Source organism: Vulpes vulpes, chromosome 13 (assembly GCF_048418805.1).
Source record: "Vulpes vulpes isolate BD-2025 chromosome 13, VulVul3, whole genome shotgun sequence".
NCBI classification, from domain to species: domain Eukaryota; kingdom Metazoa; phylum Chordata; class Mammalia; order Carnivora; family Canidae; genus Vulpes; species Vulpes vulpes.
The window spans coordinates 103,727,722-103,750,689 of NC_132792.1; the positions used below are offsets into that span (position 1 = coordinate 103,727,722).

Below are 22,968 nucleotides of genomic sequence, written 5' to 3' on the forward strand. Positions count from 1 at the left end.
ATGTAGATAAAACTATTAATAATATCCTACAACTCAATGATAAACTTTAGAATTTCTTGCATTTCCTATCAAATATACATACATATCAAACATATATGTATTTAATTTAATATAACTTACAATTAGTGTATAATTATATATCCATATAAGTTAATCCAATTACTATCATCCTTTAATGTTATAGAAAATTTATCATATCAAGGTAACTTAACTTTATATCATATCAAGGTAATTTCCATGACATTTGTTGACTTAGAATTTATAGTTTAGATCAGTTATTTTATATTTGATTTTTTAATTGCATTGCATTGCATTTTATTTAATTTTTTTTTAAAAAGATTTTACTTATGTATTGAGAGGAGAGAGGGAAATCATGAGTGGGTGGGAGGGACAGAGGAAGACGGAGAAGGAAACTCTCTGCTGACAGGGAGCCCAAGGTGGGGCTTGATCCAGAACCCTGAAATCATGACCTGAGCTGAAGGCAGACATTTAATTCACTGAGCCACCGAGGTGCCCAATTTGGACACTTATTTTTAAAGTTTCTGGAAGTCTCAGAGTACTTGACATGGTGAATGCATGATAAATATTGTTGAGAGATAAGTTTATTATTTTTGACTTAAATATAAGTAGAATATACTCCCTACTAAAGAACAGTAAAAGAAGAATCAGAGAGCTCCTAATACAGTTCATTCCAAGTAAAATTATTTTCCTGGAGTATTTTTTTAATATGCTGTAAGTATAAAATTAAGATTATATTTTGTATGTGTTTATTCATATTTCATATCAAATAGCCTTTAATGAGGTAAAACCTCGGTAAAAACATAACTATTTTATTCATATAGTTTTTCAAACAGATATAGGCTGGGTTCATTTTCCTATAAGTTTGTTTTATTTTCCAAGATGTGTTTGAGAGGTCAAAAGGCAAAATTATGCTGAACATTAAATTTATAGTAAAAATTTTCTTAAATTTGAAATAGCTTATAAATACTTTCTAGTATTTATTTTAGTCTTCTGAATAATCTTGAAATAAAAATGGCAGACATCATTATTTTCATATCACAGAAAATGAAGTTATTAATCCAAGATCCTAAGAAACAATTTGTGATACCCAGTAGCCTGGGTTATCTCTAAGAGTAAAATGGTTCTCTAGATAATATAAAGGAAATGAAGAGGAAAATGGGCAGGCAACAACAACAACAACAACAAAAAACAGATGAAAACCAGAACCAAACCCAAACATTATACAGTGTGGAGTTACCTTGGAAGCCAAAATAGTGAACATGGTTTATGTCAGATAAGTTTTTGTGATATATATTTAGCAATCTTGCAGGTTAAGGAGCTAATGTGTCTTTTGAAATAACATATCTTATTTTTAGAGAGTATCTTCATTGATACATGAATCCACTAGCATGATCATCAAGAAAGACCTAGGATTTCTTTTTTCTGCAAGCAGACTTTGCTTGTGACTCACCTATTAGATATGGAATAAGATTTCTAAAATCTCAATCTATTTAATTGTGTAGACTTCAGTAGCTTAGCTTATACCAGTCACCAATGCCTTTAATTCTCACATTCATTTTTAGAAACAAAGTTAAAGTCAGTTAATATATGGATAAATATTAACACTGGATAAAAATCCTCCCAAGAAAGAAATGTAGAATAAAAGAAAAAATACAGGATAAAAAATATCCTGCTGAGGACTGGAAAGTTTTCTGACTTAATAAGGTTCTAACAATCAGCCCTTCAAAAACTCCTTGTAGAGAAAGGAAAAATAAAGCCAGTTGTGAAAGTAGTCTTGCTACTTTTCTATAAATCCAAGTGGACCTGAATTTATGTGATGCTCACCCTTCAAATAAATGTTTTCTAGTGACATGAAGATTCAGAAAATGCTTCAACAGCAATAACTGGGATGGACGCTGTGTTGTAATAATTTGGATACACTTGACTAATGCAGTTATTTGCAATGAGGTTGGCTCAGTGCCCAAAGCAGTGAGCAAACAAATATAGCTCGACAATTGTTTCATGCCTTCCAAGACAGCCAGAAAGATTTTTGCTCAGTCCAGGGGGGCCAGTGGTCACTACTGCAGACTCTGGTCATCAACACTGCCTCAGATATATTTTTAAAGTAGTCTTTGTTAAATTCACCAATGTGCTTTATGTAAAAATGCTGGTGAGGCGCAAGCGTTTTTAATCAAATTAGTATGCAACATAAGGCAGCTGTGTATTCAAATGGGTTTTTTAGCAATTTGGTTGTTTTCCTTATAATAACAGGAAAGAACATTTTGATTTTGAAGGTGACAGAGGCAATATTACCAGAATTAAACAATCTGAATTAGCTTTTTCATGAAATGTAATATGTTTTATGCTTTTAGATGGGATGCTCCGGTGCTTTCAGATGAGCCTTCCACTGTCACAGTCAATGGCTAGGAACAGAATAAGCTCTGGAGGTAGGATTATCCTCAAATTTAATTTTTTTTTAGAAGAAGCTAATGGCAAATGTTTCTAGCAAACTTTAGGTTCATCTATGTTATAACTAGAGAACCAAGACAGGATATTAAAGGAACAGATAAGTATAAAATTAGTAAACAAAGTTTGACATTTTGCTTATTCTATGAATTTAATGCTGAAAATGAATATAATCCCTAAAATCATAAACAGCATGCATGTCAGACAAAAGCTGCAAAATTTCATTTCTTTGTCAACTTAGGTAAATTCAGAACTCTAGTACATAAGAAGGTAACAAGATTACAAAATTTAAGTTATATGATAATGATTTTTATTGCAGAAAGTTTGCAACCAAAACTGATTAAACAAGAGAGGTTTTTAAAAATTATTTCTACACTTTATATGAATTGGTATTCAAAAGAGAAGCAGAGTCCAACCATACTACCATACAGATGGGAAATTCTTATTTGTATCGTTCAAGAAGAAACAAAAGCCCAGAAGAGGATAAAAATACATGTGTAGTGTTTAAGATATATTTGGAATTCTTGAAAGGAATAGCTTCCATAAAACCATTTCTTACTATTCAAACTCAGCCTGTGTGGTTTTTGAAGGTGACCAGGAACTTTTTATGCTAGTCCCTCATAAACCAGTTTCATCAGTCTTTAAGAAGCAGGATCTTTTGGCTTCTTAGCAACTAGAATTGCCTGTTAGTAACATGTATTTGGACAGGAAGAGGTTACAACTTAATTATTAAATTTTTAAATGGTGATAGTGGTAGATCTTTTTGTTGTTGTTTCATCTTTATGAACAGGCTGTTGAAAAGTCCTTTCCTAGAAGATGCATATATAGGAACTTTATAGCCTAAGGTTGGACAAATAGTGATTAATGTCAACTTAGCCCAGGGGTCATGTGATCTAGCTTCAAAAGGAATAATGTCTGCCTAATAGAATAATAAGTACATGCACTGGGGACCACATAGATGCTCTACAAATATTAGCAAGAGCAATGTGACTAAAGCAGGCTGCTAGTGTTCTGGATGAAAGGATCTTAAAGCCATCTGGTGTCTGGACATCAGCCTGAAAATCACAGGCTTCAATCCATAAGATAATCCATTCACATAGTCCACATACTGAGATGGGTTTCCCAACGGATTTGTTCCATTATCCCAAATCAGTCCCTGTAACCTGTGGAAAGGTCTAATGTCTCCTAGAAAATAATAAGAAGTACTTATTATTTCTTTTATGGGACACACTTATTATACAGATTCAAATGGTTGAGGGCTCCATACTTAGAGAAAGAGACTGAAATAATAGACTAAATATAGGTAGTATTTTGTGATAAAAACTGTATTTCTTCTTTATGAAAAAAACAAATTAAGAATACACTCAGTCTCATGCCTTTTAAGAAAGGTAAATAAGCCCGAAATGAGTGTTTCAGAGATAAAAATAACATGCAAAGGGGAATTTCAATTTAATTAACATTTACTGACAATACATAAGAAGGAAGTAGAGACAAAAAATAAGTTTAGGGGTCTCGGTCTTCAGAGATTAAAGAGTCAAAAAGAAAATTAAAAAATCCAAAAGTGAAACAACTTATGTATATAGCAAAGCAGGACAAAAAAGTAAAATAATACTTAATATTTCAGAAAGTATTTTACTTCAAATTATATAATAACTTAAAATAAATTTAATTTTTTAACTTATTTAGATAACATTTTATAACAACCTTCAGTTTCAAAATTTTACATGTTTGTTTAGAAAAATATTTTGTTCACTAGCATATGAAATAACCAGTATATAAAATCTTTATGACATCATTGTGAAAACGATTTCAAATTAAAATACTAATTTTAATATGCTACTTATTTTCCTAAACTTAAACTATCATATTAGAATGTCCCGTTTAGGGCCAGATCATGAGAACAAGGCACCCGATGCCTTTCTTTGTTCTTTATGTGTAGTTATCACATTCACTCTCCTAGTGAAAAAACAGCCCTTTCCATGATGTGTACATACTTTTGCCTTTCCCATTTAGATGAGCCATCTTGAGCTGAATCCACTTTACACTGAATATTCCCATGACCTATGTCTTCAAACCCAATAAATATGACAATCACGGAATATTTTTCATGTGAAAAAATCCAGTCTTATCCTTCACTTCCTGTTCTTTGTGAGTGTTCTCTAATGCTTAGCACTAAAAGTTTCAGCTACGTAATGAGGCTGTAGGTTCAATGAGGGAAGGACATAGACTTCTAGTTATCTTCTATCACCTACCACCAATTTTTGAGTACCAACTAAAGAGATAGGATTGCCACAAGAACTCAAGAATGCTTGTTAAATAAATGGATGCAAGAAATTTCCTCTTTGGGCACACACATATGCCTGTGCTACTTACTATGTGTGACTGAAATGTCATACTACGATTACCTGGCTTTTGCCTTTCTCTGAGTGGAGGAAGAAGGGATGAGAAGGGGTCAGTTCGCTTATAAGCATCAAGCAAAGATCTGTGAAATACCACCTGTATGCCAAGAAAGAGGTGGTCATAATTAATTCCTGTTCTAAGTAATTTATAGTCCAAAATGCACGCAAAGAATTCCTAGCTTTTAGGAATTATTACAAGCTGTCTTTTGATTCTACTTCCCCTGTCTTTTTTCTCATTTTGTTTTTGAGATGGCTATCATGTGTGGTTTCAAATTTATGAACTGGGGTTCACAAATTATCTAGTTACTAACTAGCATTAGTGAAAAAATGTTTCTAAGTGTAGCAGAGGCACAAAACTGTCCTTGTTAAAAAAATATTTTTACAGTCCCTCTCTAAAAGCAGAAAGAAAGCCTGGAAAGTAAGGCAAAATCAGGAGATAATCAGAATACATTTTAAGAAGTAATAAATTAGCTAAAACTGAGAATATTAGGGAATTTTGAGTTTTTCCTGAGAGGAAACTGCACAGATCCAGAGACTCCCAACATTAAGAAGTTGGAAAAACAAATTTCATTCTAATTTGGAAGAGGAAATAAGAGAGTTAAGCATAGAAGTTTATAAATTTAGTCAAGGGAGAACCATCACTTGGTGCAGGATAAAGTAAAAAGCAAATATATTTAATCATTTATTATGATCACCTTTTCAATTTGTAGGACACTATGTGCAGGATGAGTCCAGTTTTGTTAAAAGACAAAAAAAAAAAAAAGACAGACTGGAAGTGTATATATCATAAAGCAAAAATGTGATCTTCCATGTTGGCAGTAAGTGTTTAGAAAATTGCGTGGTTTTCTTTTTGTTTTTGTTTTTTTGCTTTCACTCTGTTTTGTGTTGTGTTTTTTTTTTTTTTTTAAAGATTTTTTGTTTATTCACTCATGAGAGACACAGAGAGAGGCAGAGACACAGGCAGAGGGAGAAGCAGGCTCCCCATAGGAAGCCCTATGTGGGACTTGATCTTGGAATTGTGGGATCACACCCCAAGCCGAAGGCAGATGTTCAACCGCTGAGCCACCCAGGCGTCCTTCCGTGTTGTCTGTAATAAGCATATATTAACAGTGTAGACAGAAAAAAAAAAAAAAACAAAAAAAAATGTAAACTTTACAGTAAAAAAATAAATAAAGCAAGCAGGCTAAAAGACATTTCTCATTCAGCCATGAAGTGAAAGTCAGCAGCCAAGGATATTCAAATGATTGACCTGAGGGACTATGAGAAGACTTAATAAGATTTAAAGAACCAATTGAATGTAACTGGACTTTATTTCACTAAAGTATATACAGCCTGGGCCTTAGAGGCAGTTATGTCAGTTATTTGATTCTCAGTTTACACTCACATAAAATGGGGCTATTTATGCCTGCTTCAAAAGGTTGTTATAAATACTAAATGAAAAGCTGTTTATGAAGCACCTAGAGCAATAATACCATGTAATGCACTATTGTGTTAAATCTGGAAAGACCCTGATGAGTCATCCAGCTTTGGGCTTTTCAAACTGTGGGTTGCAATTCATTTAGAATGATATCAATTTAGAGGAACCCAACTACCATTTAAAAAAATGAAACTGAAAAGAACTGAAGAGATTAGAAAAATCACAGAAAAATTATGAACTGTACGTAATATATTGTAAAGAATTGTTTTGTCAATTTCCACTCTTAGCTATATATCCCACAGAAATGAAAACATATGTCAACATGATTGTGGACAGCAGCACTATGCAGAAGGGCTGAAAAGTGGAAACAATCCTAATGTCCACTCACTGATGACTTGATAAACAACATGTGATCTATCCATGTAATGGAATATAATTCAACAATAAGAGGTATGAAGTAGCAAAACAGGATACAACATGGATGAATCTTGAAAACATTACACTAAATCAAAGAAGCTAGTTGCAAAAAACCATATACTGTACAATTTCATTTAAATGAAATGTCCAGAATAGGAAAATCTACAGAGACAGAAATTACGGAAAGTTGGAATGGAAAGTTACCACGGGTGAGGACTGGGAGCTGGAGTACTAATGACTACAGGTTTCTTTTTGGGGTGATAAAAATTGAATACTGGTGATGGTTATAAAACCCTGTGAATACACAAAAACCCTCGGAATGCACTTTAAAAGGGTGGATTTAATGATAGGTGAGTTATATCTCAATAAAGATATTGTTAAAAACAAAAGAATTATTTTGTGAAACTTCATTTCAGTCAGGTATACAAATGTCCATTGATCTAGGGAGTCTTGTTTTGTTTCTTGAATTCTATATATGAATGAAATCATATAATTGTCTTTCTCTAACTTATTTCACTTAGCATGATACCCTCCGTTTCCATCTATGTTATTGTAAATGATAAGATTTCATTTTTTTGATAGCTGAGTGATATAAATTATTAAAATAGTGAATAAAACACATGTATTAACTACCATTTTTTAAAGGTAAAGGCTTTTGAAGGAAAGCAATTACCAACCTACAACTTTTCACTAGCATGTAATTGTTTTCCTTCTTGGTCACTATCTTTTTGTTTTGGATTGTTCTAAGAAACAATCCTAAATTTTTGAGGCTTATCTATAATTTAGATTTTGTTTTTGTTTTAGAACAGCTGCTGCTTAACATTGTTCAGTGTGTCTGAGTTCCTAGGGATTATTATTTTAAGTTGGAGAGCTATTAAGATTATGCCCAAAATCTTAGCACAAGCTTCAAAAAGATATTTGAAGACAAAGAAGATATTAATCAGGATATTTTTTAATACCAAAAAGAAAGCAGACTTATACTATCATTGTTCATTTTGGGTAGCAAAAATGTATTAAATAATTATGAAGGAAAAAAGGAAGAAGGAAAGGAGGAAGAGAAGGGGAAAAATTGGGACAAAAATGAACATATTAAAACTGTAAGCATTAGGAATCTGAATGTTTACTAAGGAAAGAAATGGATGACTAAACAAGGATTTGGTATAGTATTCAATGAAAAGGATCTCTATAAAATCTGTATTTGTATTGCAGGATGATTGTAGGCTTGGCACAATTATGTACAATTTTTAAAACTTAAACAGTAGGGGATTGTGGAGTAATAAATTCTAGCAAAATATCTGTGTATCTTTAAAAAGGTAAAAGAATTGGACTTGGTTACTTGGGAAGATACTAGAGGAGGTAATTAGTCAATCAATTTTTAAACAACTGGAAAAGTGTGGATTCCCTGAAACACCAACAAGTTTTTCTGAATAGCAAATCATGCCAGACCCACTTCATCTTTTGTGATAACATCACAAGCCACAGAGACAAGGAAAAATGATAGCGACAATCCATCTTATTTTCAAAAGGTCTCAGAATCTGCTGTTTGTCACATTCTCATTGACAAACTTGGGGAAAATATGACTTTAATTATTTTTAGGTAGGTAAAAGCATAACATGCTTGAATGTTCAATTAAAAAAATAATACAAATTTCCACTTCATGTTGCATTAATATTTGAATGTAGCTCCCAGGAACTGGTTCTGGGGACCTAGTCAGCTGCTATTAAATGACCTGCAATAAGTAACTTAGAGTGTGCTCATCAGCTTCCAAGTAATTATAAATTTACTCAGTATAAATAAGACATGGAATTGAAAAGATTGAATAATATAAACACAAAAAACAGATGGGTGGAAATTTGTCTTATTAGAATATTAATCAACAATGTGATGCTACTGTGAAAACTGCCAATACCTCATAGGAAAATCTTAGAAGGGGTAAGACATTCAAGAACTTAAATCATTTTGCCTTTTCTTTGTTGTAGTTAATCACCATCAAAATACGTGTTTCTACCTTTAGTCTCTACTACCATACCTTTTAATGGATTTAAAGATAAAATTTGGTCATTTTTGTGTTTTTTCAAAAGTTCTGCCTTGTGTATGTATTACTTTTGTAATTAGAGGAGTCAGGCTACATCTTTAAAACACAGTCAAATAGCAAGTAAATGCAAGTATTTTAGAGAAAATATGAGGCTATCCCCTTCAAAAGTGTTTTAGGCAATAAAAGAAATTGAAGAGGGTGCCCATAAGGAACTTGTAAAATGAGGAGAATTATTTAGCCCATATATTGGCTACAAATATTTAAGAGACCAACAAATATTTAAGAGCATATACTGATAGTCCCTATATAAGGCTGTCACATACATATTCCCACATTATCTTCACATTACCTCTATACAATGAAAGAAGAGAGAGAATTGAAGGAAACAGTCTGGCTGGCTGAGTCTCCCAGGGTCTTACAGAGACAGAAATTATACTCCAATCTGTATTCATTTCAGGTGTGTCTAGCTACATGAAAATTAAAATGTTTATTTCCTTTTTTCTTTGTTTCTTTATTTCTTAATAAGTATATGTGGCATCACCATAGAAAAATGAAATAATTTTAAATTTACAGATATATATATTTAAGGGATGCTGTGGGATTTTCCCTATTCTTTTTTTCAGCATTGACCCAAATTGCCATGTATCCTTGTATAGAGATAGAATAATTCCTATTAAGGGTGTAATTACTTTAGACTGTGAAGATTACAAACCCTTATGACAATAACTGAACCCACATTCTGTAATGAGAATTATATCTATTTTAAGTAAGCAAAGCAAATGAACTATAGTAGAAAGAGTTCACTGAGAATTTTTGGAATTTTATCTGATCTGGATTTTTCTAGATTTTTCTTCCAGGTGTCCTTCATTTTTTAAAATCTCATGATAGCCAGTTTGCAATGCCCACTTCTTATTTCAAGGGCCATATTAACTTTTATTTTGTAACATAAAAAAAGCTTTATATTTTTATATCATGAAATAATAAAAGTTCATCATAAAAATAAAATAAACAAAAGAATGAGAAGGCCGAAATCATCCACAGCCTTAATGAAGTTAACTTTTGGACTATACTACCCTCTAGTTAGAGCAACAGAAATATGTATAATAAAATCTGATTGAGAATACAAAATAGGAAACATATAGCACATGTTGAGATATAACCTGATCTTTTAATTAAATATGCTCCATGTTATTTATGTTATTCCTTTTAAAAACTGTATAATACTCCACTGTATGCCAATTCTATTATATACTTAAACAATTCCATATTATTGTATGTCGAATGTGTTGACATTTTTCCTTTTTATAAACAGTGCTATAGCCAACATCTTTATATGTATATCTCTGCAGACTTTTTCAGATTATTTTCTTACAAGTTCCCAGAAGTAGAAATGCTGTCTCACTGGGTATGCATAAATACTTTGTAGATACCTCACCAGGAACAATCATTTAGTATTGAAAAAATATTTGCCAGGCGCTTTCCTGGGTGCTAGAGTTGAGGTTGTGAATAAGATGGTAAGCTCTTTTCTTACCCTTATTGAGCTTATTCTTTCAGCAGAATTAGGCCACAAGGAAATGAACATAGAATAAAATATCAGAGTGTTACATGCTAAAAAGAAAACAAAATACTGTGACATCAGAGTGGATGGCCAAGGGACACCTTTAGATTAGGGGCTCTGGAAAGGCTGCTCTTAGGAAGGAAATTTTAATGGGATGGTTAAATGGGAAGAAGGAGCCAGCTATAGGGAATTTGGAAAGAAATTTACATCTAGAAGGACTGGAAATTTCAAAGACCCTAGCCTGAAAATGAGTGGACAAGGTTAGTCTAAACCTAAGCAGCAGAGTAGCCTGCACATGTGAATGACAAGTTGGGGAAGAGAGTAAACTATGCAGTCTGGAAGGCCAGGGCAAGAGGTGTGGATTTATTCTGAATATGGTGGTAAATCACTAAGTGATTTCATGTTTTAATTTAATTATGATACACACACACACACACGTTTGCACATCATAAGTAGATAGCTCAATGAATTACTTAACAAACTGAACACATCCACCAGATCAGGAAAGAAAACATTACTAGTGTTCCTCAAACCCCCTTTATTGTCCTCTTCCATTCAGTACTTCCTACTGAGAATAACGACTCTCTTGATTTCTAATAGTACAGATTAATTCAGTCTGTTTATATAAATAACAACAAAAAATCATACAGTATGTACTCTTTAGCTTCTTTTCCTCAAAATTATGCTTGTGCAATTCATTCATATTTAGGCATCCATCTAAAGATAGGGCATGGATAAAAAAGTGAATTAATCCTACTACTGAGCACAGGATTACCTCAACCTTCGGAAATTGAGCAGAATGAGTTGCTAATACAGGAGATATAGACTATTCAGTGAAGGGGGGAGAAAAATGAGGAAACCACAGTAACATGACCAAGGTAAAAGATCCCTCAAGAAGGAGAATGGTCAACAGTGAACAAATATTTATGAGCCATTGAGCAGAATGAGACTAAATATGTACTATTGGATTTGACATTATGGAAGTCATTGACAAGTGGTACTTCAAAGAAGAGAATGGAAAGTGATGAGGTAAAGATTACATATGCAGGCGCACCTCAGTGGCTCAATGGTTGAGCATCTGCCTTTGGCTCGGGTAGTGATCCTGGTGTCCTGGGATCAGCCTGCTCTTCCCTCTCCCTGTGTGTGACTCTGCCTTTCTCTGTGTCTCTCATGACTTAAAAAAAAATTTGTATATGCAGAAGACTCATTCCAAAATTTTTAACAAAAATGAAGCGCTCTAGGGAATGTGGAATCAAAAGAGGTTTTCTGAGGTGGTAAGTACTACAGCATGCATGTATGATGATGGGAATAGTCCAGTGGAGAGGGAAAATATGAAGATACAGAAGGATGGGAAAGTTGTATAGATGATTGGCTAGGTGAAAGGGGATGGATTCCTTATTTTTTTTATTCTTTTTGGGGGGTTCCTTATTTATATTAGAAGCTGAAAAACTTCAATTCTAATAAGAAGGACAGCAATTATGGAGTATATATAGGTAGGTTGGTGAATGGTAATGGACAAATGAGAGTTCTCACCTTTTATGAATGCCTCTTTTCCTACATTCGCTACCATCACTGTATAATCAATCTTATTGATTTTCCAAAAACAGAGTAAAAAACTTGTACCTAATTTTAATTTGTATGTATAGAATTTTTAGAGAGGTAGAAACATTTTTCTTATGTTTATTGGCCATCTGGATTTTTAAAACTTGCTGTATTTGTTGTTTGCTCATTTGAAAATACCTTTCTGTATCTATCATATAGACAATGATTTGCCAAGATTCAGCATTCTTGGGTGCTTTAACTTGTTTTGTAAATTTATGTATATATTTTGCTAATTGTTTTCTGTCATAAACATTGAGAATGTGGTCTGGGGTTAGTGGGATAATTTCCCTCTGTATCACTAATGTTTCTTCTAAATAGATCTTTTCTGGAATTTTTTCTTTATCCTTGAAATTTAAAACTTGGTGAGGCATCACTAGAGATAAGCCCCACAAACAGCTGGCTCTTTATTTGGGGCAACCCCAGGCCTTTCTCCCATATACATGCTGCATTGCTGTTGGTACACTGTTCAGGTAGACTACTCACAGATAACCCCAAGTTATCCTGAGGAACACCTCAAGTTCTTGCACCTCCAGGTAAGAAAGATCCTATCCAAGTTACAGGGGTTTGCTTTTAAGAAGCTTGGTCTTCAAGCTGAAAGGGACTCGCCATGGTAGTCGTTATCTTGCCCCACACACTTTCAATACAGGAAGATATTTGGGGACGTGGTGTTGCCATAATTCCTTCCTTTGCTGTCACATTCCAGTGCTCTTTTAAGCATGTGAGTTTCCATTTATCAGCACTCACTACTTTTCTTATTTTTTTCTAAAGTTCTGTTGTGTTTGGGAGAAATTCTGTTGATATAGTGTATTTGTTAGCCACCTATTCTTTTCATATTGATTATTATAGTATTATTTTTTGGCACTTTATTGCATGTGTGTGCATGTGTCCAAATCTATTTGTGCTTTCATGTCTCTCAGAATCTCAGGTCTATTATCAAATTTTCACAGAAAGCTTTGCTTCCTTCTATATTATTTTTATAAAAAAAAAGACTTATTTATTTATTTGAGAGAGTGTGAATGTGTGCATAAGCTGGGGTGGGGGGGGGTGGTTCAGAGGCAGACAGCTAGGGAGAGGCAGAGAATCTCCAGCAGACTCTTCACTGAGCACAGAGCCCGACATGGGGCTCCATCCCACAGTCCTGAGACCCTGACCTGAGCTGAAATTCAAGAATAGGATGCTTAACCGACTGAACCACCCGACTGAGCCACCCAGGTGCCCCTTCCTTCTATCTTATTTGCTAAATACTGCCTACTGCTTGCAGCTGCTGCTCTCTTTGTTCCTGTTTTCAACATGGATGGCCTGTGTCTTCATCCTAATTTTTATTGCAGTCTCTATGTGATTAGGTTCATCTGCATTGACAAACACATGTTCTGCAGTCTGAGGCAATGAGAGAGGAATTTTAAAGTCTGTTTATTTGGAAAAAGAACTTTTCTGCTTGGATTTCTGACCATTTATGAGAAACATAAATGATCTGCTATTGACTGTATAAAACCATAAAATCTTTCCATCAAAAATTATTTCATTACTAGGCATTGCTTAATCATACGACCAATGTCACAGATGTTACAAAGTCCTTATAATTGAAAGATCTTTGCATTTAAAGAGATTTAATGATGCACAGGATGAATAATAGGTTGATCAGGCTAGAAAAAAAAGAATATAAGAGAAGCAATGGAATAGCAGAAGTTCATGAGCTTAAGCCCAAGAGACCTGGGTTCGAATCCCAGAACTGTTCCCACTGACAAGCAGTGTGGCCTTAAATTACAAAGCACCTGCTATGGGTTTTACTGTTCTTCTCCCCTCAAATACATATGATGAAGGCCTACCTCCAAGACCTCAATATGTGACTGTAATTAGAGATAAGCTTTTTAAAGACATAATTAAGTTGAAATGAGGTCACTGTTTAAGCCACCGCATCTATGGCATTTTGTTATAGTAGCCCCTGATTTTCTAAGAAAAAAAAAGGGAATATTCCCAATTGTCTCATAGAGGTCATTTATTTATTTGTTAGAGAGAGAGAGAGAGAGAGAGAGAGAGAGAGAGAAGCAGACTCCCTGCTAAGCAGGGAACCTGACACAGGGCATGATCCCAGACCTTAGATCATGACCTAAGCAGAAATCAAGAGTCAGACACTCAGCAGACTGAGCCACCAAGGCACCCTTCCTAGAGTTTTTATAAATTGAATAAGAAGAATAGAATAATAATGAGAATGTTATCTGTAACTGTTTATATTATGATAGGTACAGGGTTCAATGCTTTACACTTGTAAATGCATAGCATGGTGGCAGCCACAAAGGAGGTGAGCAGTAGACTATTTTTATTTTCTCTTATTTACTGCAAGGAAGAGATGCTGAAGTGAAGATATCCTCCAATGAAGGACGGATGCAGAGATAAAGGAAGAAAGAAAGAATGAGAGACAGAGAGAGAGAGAGAGAGAGAGAGAGAGAGAGAGAGAAAGGGGGAAGAAACGAAAACACATTGTAGGGAGAAGAGAAACTTATCAAAGGCTCTTTAGAACTGAGAGTAACAACTCTAAAGCAGTAAGGGATCAATCAATACCTAGTTCTCAGTGTGAACAGAGGAGAACATGTTTTCTTATAAAGTACTTTTGAGGTATTTTTGGCCATAATTGCCACAAAGTGTCTAAGCTTTTTATTTGTATGTGATCCTATAGTTTGCATGGTGTCTGTGTTACCACTGTTTTAACAATAGTAATAGAAAGAATGGAGAAAGGCTATCATGAAGTCATATATAGTACTGTACTGACTGTTTTTTATTTCCTTTTTAGCTTTTTGAGTTACTGACACATTATTGCAGCAAAACATATGTAGGGTCAATTCATGCTGAATAGTTATTAGAAACCATGATAACAAAAGTCATTACACTGCAGTTCAGTTTTGACAGTAAAATTTCTGCAACATTATCACAAATCCTCATGCATTAGTGCAATGATCCTTACTATAGTTTCATATTAGAATCAAAAGATTGCTGTAGCATGCTTGATACAAAAAGTCAAGCAGGCCAAATTCTTTTCTGCTTTTACAGATAACATTTTTGCTCTTTTTCTATGTACATCAAAGCAGATAGTAGCTTTGTTTTATATACTTTTTTCAATAACCTATGGGTACATTGCATATCTTTCTTTAAAATGAGGATTTTTTTTCCTTGAAAAACCACACAATTCTGATTACCAGCACCGAAGGAAATAATTTGAAAATGATTTTATATCTGACACAACTCCACAGAATTCTAACTATATTATTCACTCCATTATTTCTTTCGTCTTCTCAGATAGTGTACTGGCTGTGTGTACATGTTTTTTTTTTTTTTAAATTGATGATTTCCTATGATGGAATAGTATAAGATTTAAAAAAAAAGAATCTGTCATATTCAGGATTACTCTGATAGGAAAGCTATTTGAGTTACCATTTAGTTGACAAAAGGAAAATATTTTCAATGCCGAGCTATACACAATATTTTTCTAGTCATTTATTAACAAACATTTAAAGAGTCAGATTGTATAGTTACATTAATTTTATATTTTTGGTAGCATTAATTTACTCAGGCCCATTTCAAGAAAACAAAGGAAATGTAACTTGTGAAATAGTGCCTAGTCAATTTATTAAGGAACCTCAGAAAACTGAATAACTTCTTCCTTATTTGGAAAATCAGGTTTACATAGGTGTACATAGAATGTGGATAAGTAGGACACATTTCATTATATACAATATATGTTCTCTGGATATGTGGATGTAAATAAAATACTGTTTAGTTGTGTCACAACTGAAATGACTGTGGCTTGTTTGGAATTGCTTTAAAATTGCAATGTGAAGATGCCAGATCCTATCAAATTAAAATATTGAGTGTCATAATGGCATGTGTTGTCTTTATTGTTGTCTTCTCCATCTGTGATTTTTATAGATTTCTTCATGAAGGTTATAATAATATATTTCCTTTTTGGGTTATTTCTAGGAAATTTGCAGTTGTTATAGCTATTGTGCATGGGCTTTTAAAATAAATGTATATGTTTTAACAGTGTTTTTTTAGTAAAAGATTTAGATATAGCTGACTAACCCACAAGTTATTGGTAAGTCTATGCCTCACACACTTTCTCATGTATGTGTGTGTTTATGCGTATATACAAAAACATACTATATATATATAATTTTCATATATATATATATGATTTTCTATTCTGTAACCCTTTGTCAGCTTTACCTACACAATTAGATATTTGTCTATTGCCATATTCCTTCCAGCACCTGTGTACATTTCTAAGTGATTATCATAATGTCACTATTACCCTGTATTTCTGTCCTCTCTGTCCTTAATTCACGCTATATTCCCAGGTTGCATAAACTATTTTATACCTATTACAGACTAGAGCCTCTCTTATAATAGTGTAGCCACACTAAAATTTTGTATAAGAAGTAAGGGATATATGTTTATCTAAATAATAATAACATTGTCAACAGTCATATCTTCTATGTGCAAAATATAAAGTTTGTGAAAAACTGTTCTAGGTGCTTTATATTTAAAATATATATTTATGTTCCATAGAGTTGTTGAAAAAATTAAATAAAATTACATATAAAAGCTTTCAAAGTGGCTCACGCATAGTTAGTGGTTCATAAAGGTTAACTATTATGATATACTTTTTACAATAATCCTGCTAAGGAGACATGAATATTTCCATTTTGTCAGAGACTCAGAGGGATTAAATAAGTTGTCCATAGATATTTCTTTCTACTTTTGATAAAAGTAAAACTCTGAAAAAAAATGACCTACAGAAAACATTTATTATATGAATATGCATTTCTATATTAATATTCATGTTAATAAATGATTATAAGATACAGCTCTGTAGATTTGGGGAAAGATGATTACAAGAGCAGTTTTTTCAAACGCTTATGTCATTGTGATGCATATGTGTAGTTCAAAACTAAAAAAATCATTATACTGATGCTCCCACAGAATTGTAAATCAATTGCACTTCTAAGTCATGCATTAGAGAAGCCTAAGTAGAAAATATACCTATTATAGGAGGTGCAGATTATAAACATTTAACTTGTTTTATTATAATTTTTAACATGATCTTTGGGTGATTAAAAAAATATTATTTTGTTCTATAGCTGCACAATGGCATTTTAAAAAGTCAGAGTTATAAGCCTGTGTGGATTCCAAAGAACATAACCTATTTATTTGAAAATATTCTAGTTTTTTTCTAGGTCTTGGTAATATAAAGAATACTTTATTTACTTCTTTTTAAAAGATATATGTAAGCAAAATTTCCTGAATGTATGTTATGACATTGAATTCTCTCCATTTCTCTATAGAATAATATTTCGTGAGGTTTAATCTACTAAATACTCTCAGTTGTAAATAGGTTTCCTAAGAAAGGGTTTCAAGGATGACAGGATATTCAGGGTTAACAGAGTCAATAGGTTTCTTAAAATGAGATTTCTTAGAACCTTTAATATGCTAATGTGGCTTAAGGTTTTAAAAGGAGGATATGGTACGCAGTATGCCATATATATATATATATGTATATATGATAAATATATAATACATCTATTTCCCTCTCTGTATTTGAATCTCTGTCTCTCTGTCTCTGTCTCTGTCTCTGTCTCTCTCTCTCCTTCTCTCTCTCTCTCTCTCTCTATATATATATATATACAGGGCCTTTCGAGCAGATGCTCACAACACTTGAGTTCAAGTGTTCAAGTGTAATAGCAATAGGAGGTGGTTATGAAATTATTACAGTAGCACAATACATACTCAGTTAATTTTATGAAGTTATGATGTAATACTACATCTTTTTGTTTGTTTACATTTCTCTAGGCTGCAAATGGTGCTATGCATGGTCTGTAAGTTTGTGTACTTAAGTTCTGCTGAATTTTAACTTTTTGAAATAGATTTGTGTATATTTTATGGGAGTAAATGATATATTTTGTGGGAGTAAATGATAAAATAGACTACTATGAACATATATTTTATGCATTCATGACATACGTAGCTTTTCCTTATTTTTTGATATTTTTAGGCTGCATGGTTCATCTGTGAGTTTTTTCAAATTGTCATAAATTTCAAAAATTTTTTCTAATATATATATTATATAAATATTGAAAAAAATCTATGTGTATGTAGTCCCATGCAGTTCAAACCAGTGTTGTTTAATGGTCGACTCTATGTATGGAAATTTACTGAGTTTCTTTTGGCATATTCCTGTGCCTTTTATTGTATCAAAACAATGGATGTCAGTACACTGGATGATTAATAATTTACTTAAATAACTGAATGAACAGATAGATGAATGATGTTTGAATTCTGTGAGACCCAGAAGTATCCCCTACATCTCCAAAGTAGTACTCTGATTTATGTCCCTTTATGATTCCTTAATAAACCCAGGTTACTTAAAGGAAGATACTGTAATCTGAGGATATCCATTGCAGTTACTCTTACTACTTTTCATCTACTGGTTCACTCAAACTTTCAAAAAATATCATAGCACATGCTCATTTTACATTTGGTTGGAGAGAATATTTGAACATAAGTTAAGACAACTGTGTCCTAAGCCAATTTTTCTTCTAACTAACTGTGTTTGTGGTAGATCACTGGGCCATTCTGGCCCTAAGGTTCCACAGTTATGAAATCGTCTTTTATTTTACTTTTTATTTTTTTATTGTGTATGCATGTGTGTGTGAAATAATCTTTTAATTTTAAAGAGATGGGTAAAATTTCTTTTTAAAAAATATTTTATTTATTTATTCAAGAGAGACAGAGAGAGAGGCAGAGACACAGGCAGAGGAAGGAGCAGGCTCTCCATGAGAAGCCTGATGTGGGACTCCATCCCAAGATCCCAAAAATCACAACCTGAGCCAAAGGCAGACACTCAACCACTGAGCCACCTGGGTGCTCCGAAATGGGTAAAATTTCTAAAGGCATTTCCAGTTCAAAATTTTTACAATTTTAGAATTGTAAAGCATATTATAGTCTCTATGAAAATTAAATAGTTTCCAATTAAATAAGTAGTCCTTTCCCCACAAGAAAATCATCATCGAAAAAGTGAGTGCAGTGAGATAAAATTACAAAAACAATTGTGTTTTAGTTGGACATTAGCGACATAATGAATAACTGATTTGGTGTTTACATGCTTTATAAAGCCTGATGAGACAGTATAGTTGTAGTACAAGAGTAGTGTCGTGGTTATGAGATGGGTTGGATTTTTAAAAATCCTATGTTTGATTCCTATCTCAGTCACTTCCCTCTACTCCGATGATCTTGTGACACACTCAATCCCAGTTCCATATCTTAAACTGGATATGATTATAATAATAATAAAAAATTTTAGATGGTTACTAATAGACATTACAAAGATAATATTTGTAAACTGCTTGGCACAGATACCAGGTCCATATAAGTATTTGTTAAGTGTTGACAGATTCTGTAATAATTCATATTCCCTTAGTTTGAAAGTACTGAGAACTGGAGTAGACAAAGGTTAAGCTTCACAAGTGACTTACAAAAGAACTAAAAATATATTTTAACCAGTTTTGAAAGAGATCATGTTCTCAGCCAACAGAACACATCAACATTTGCATGCTTGCTTAGCTTACCTTTCTTTGCAGACTTGAATAATTTGAGACAGCAGTCAAAACAAACATGATTTTATCAATATATTCATGGATTTTAAACAAATGAAAAACATTTTGGAAATCTTTTAATGAAAATGATGGAAATGTCTGTTTTTACATAGAAGCACAGCCTGTGTTTCAGATATTTTTCTTTTATTCTTCTTTAGTGTTATTTTAAATTTTGGGATCTGAAAAGTTTTAGAGTGGATTCTATTCCACCACTACCCATGAACAGGGAAGGTAAGGATTTTGCAGAGTCATTGTTTGTTTCTGATTTTTAAAGGGCAAAATATTCATCACTGCAAAATTTTAAAGTACAGGAAAGTATCAAGAAGCATGCAAAGGAAGAAGACACAATTTTAATACTATAGCATTCTAACATTTAAGCCATCTGTGTATAAAGTTGTGTCAATGAAGGGGACATTATTTTTTATATTTAACTTGTTTTATTCCTCCATTGAGCTTTCTTTGCTGCTGTTGGCCGAAAAATACCAAGAAGTATGAAAATGTCTAATTTGTGTAGAGAGAATAATACTCCTTAGGGAGCACAAAAATCAAAATATAATTATTTACCATGCCAAAAGAAATGTATGCTTAGAAGCAATGAAGTTATTATAAAAACAGGAAAATAAAACACAATATTTCTTAAAGTGAGATCCACTTTATATGACAAGGAAATTAAACAAGGAATCAGAGGTTGAACAGAGTTTTTATGTACCCCAAACTAAACTGGTCAAATGATTTTATATATATATATACATATGTATATATATATACATATATATATGTATATGTATAATGTGGAAATATTACAATATCAAAGAAATGGACTAAAATATTAAAGGTTTTTTCCCTTTTGATGGCCAAATTCCATCCTGTAAGCAGTGCATTAGACGCTAATGACATACGATTTCTCACTGACAGATTTAACAGCATCAGTAAGGCCTCTCTGTCCATTGCAGCAAATTGATCCTACATGACACTGACAAGGGCAGCCTGCACTTAATGACCTCCATCGCTGAAGGATGGAAATGAAAAATGATTGGAAGTACAAATAAATCTTTGAAAGTTTCCCTGAAACAGGTGTGCTAAAAGTGATTCGTTTGAGGGATCATCACAAATATAAACTCAATCTCCTAGTATACTTCACTGTCTGTTCATCCAGGGTCTCACTCCTTGTATCTTGAATCATGATTTGCTTTAATTCCAAGATCAAGACAATTTTATTCTTACTATGGAAATACGGTGTTTATGGATTTCTCTGAAAAGCATGAGTTCTTCACTATTTATGCAGATATCTATTTATCACTTGCCACCTAAGGATTCTATATAAACTCATAACAAGTATACATAAAATTTATTTTTGTTTCCCTCCTGGTTAGAAAAGGAAATACAGTATAGCCATTGATTATTTTTTCCTCCTCAATTATCAGGAACAAATAGAACATGTTTAACTTCAATAACAATGTCAAATGCATGAAGTGATTGGACAAATGTTCCATTGATGTCCTTCCTTTGAATCCTGCACATGGATCACGGACACTAAGATTTTGGTGTATAGTTATATTATCAATTCTTTCTCAAACACCTTTATTTCTTAATCTACCTTCATCTTGCTACTAATTTTTAAGAGAAAAATACACACTCTTTCTTTCAATATATTTAGAAGCTTTAACTCATAGGAGAGTAGATTGATGAGAAACATAAGGGAGTTTATAAGCAGCATTCCAGATGAATGTAATAGTTACAGTTGCATAGTATCCTTTTATTTTCAAAATAACTATGGATGTCTCCTTTTTATTCCTTATCAAGTTTCTTCTAAAGTAAATCTTATGTTACAGAGAAGAAAACTGAGGTCAGGAAGGATAGTTAATTAGCCAAGATACTGAGCTTGGTAGAGATTGCACTCAAATCCCAATATTCCACGATTAGGAGGGATAAGTACAGTACTGGAATTTTAGACTACTAATTTATAGTAGAGTTAGTATGGTTGACGACAATAGGAGAAAGCATTCATTAGCAGTCTACTGGTTCTTAGGACTAGGTGAGTGGTTAAAAAACAATTATGCTTCTATATTTTGAAATTTAGAGTCTGAGAAGAAACAAAAATTCAAAAGGAAATAATTTTTCTTGTCAATGAGTGTCTGGGGACAATACGAAGGAAGTGACTATATCTTAACACTTGCGATGGAACTTTTGCTTTCCTTTTGTCACTTGTGGTATACTATGTGTGTTTTACTTTTCTATTTTTATTATTACAGAAGGTTTTAAAAATCCTTGAGAATTTCTACTAATTTCCAGTAACTACAGAGGGTCAACTAGTCTCCAAATTTCTAATTAAGACCCATATTTGCTAAGAAAATAGAAACCAATATTTGGAGCCCACAGATCATGAAGATGTGAGGTATATTGTAAAAAGTTACCTACAGATAAAATTGAAATTCAAAGTCTATGATATATTTAAATCTATAAACTATAAAAATTTGGCATTCCAAGTCCTGATAAAGCAAATTAGTATAAAATGGTGGATTAGATACTAAGTTTTTTCATTTCTCAAATATCCATTCAAAACTGAGTTTCAGAGTTTGATAAAAACATACAACAAAACTTTATAAGAAGAAAACGCATCATTTGGTGGCATATAAAGGACCACCATCAGATTGGAGACCCTATGACTGATTACTTGTTATTTTTTGTGGTACATACATCCAGTAAATCATTACTTAAAAAAATAAATAAATAAGAAAGCCTACCTGTTTCTTATCTCGAATTGAAGCATCAAGTAGTAACTGTCTATCATATAGATTGAAATAATTGTCCTTTTCTCTTAAGAAAATAGTCTGTAATTCCTGATATTCTTGAGCTAAACGTAGATTTTCTTCTAGTGAATCATCTTGTATTTTCTAGAAGATAAATATATATATTTAAGGTCATTTTAATTTCCTTGAATTTTTCAACATCATTTGAATTACCTACAAATATTATATTACATATTGTAGAAAAATAATAAAGTAAAAAAGGTGCTTCCTCTGATACCAATATTCTCCTTGGATTTAATAATTTTCTTTCTTTTCTTTTTTTTTAAATAATTTTCTGTCTTGATACACTTATTTCTTTTCTATTTTGAACACTCATTTACCAGTCTGTTTGACTTCTGTTCTCCCTCCTTCCCAGACTTCTCACCACAATGCCTTGGGAAGTACTCAGTCCTGAGGTGCTCCACTCAGTTTCCTAGGAAACTGAGTTTCTTACCCGCTTTGCCTTTCCTCAAACCCCAATGCTCAGATAGATAGAAGATATCTGGAAGCTTAGAATCCTATTTCCAAGAGGTTCAGAGTAGTGGGGCTCACTGAAAACAAAGAAAATTAAAGGGTAAAAGACAAAGACAAGGAACTCAACATTTAGGAGTACCATAAGAGAGCCATTATTTATTCCTACT

At 32.9% G+C, this 22,968-nt stretch overlaps 1 protein-coding gene across 1 annotated transcript in view; it reads right to left on the reverse strand.

Moving 5' to 3' along the window:
* CCDC178 (coiled-coil domain containing 178) overlaps nucleotides 1-22,968 on the reverse strand; it is a 371,851-nt gene that overhangs the window by 111,807 nt on the left and 237,076 nt on the right. Inside the window, exon 18 of the mRNA XM_072733713.1 lies at nucleotides 22,283-22,432. Within this exon, the coding sequence (XP_072589814.1) occupies nucleotides 22,283-22,432 (150 nt within the window). The remainder of the gene's footprint in view (nucleotides 1-22,282; nucleotides 22,433-22,968) is intronic.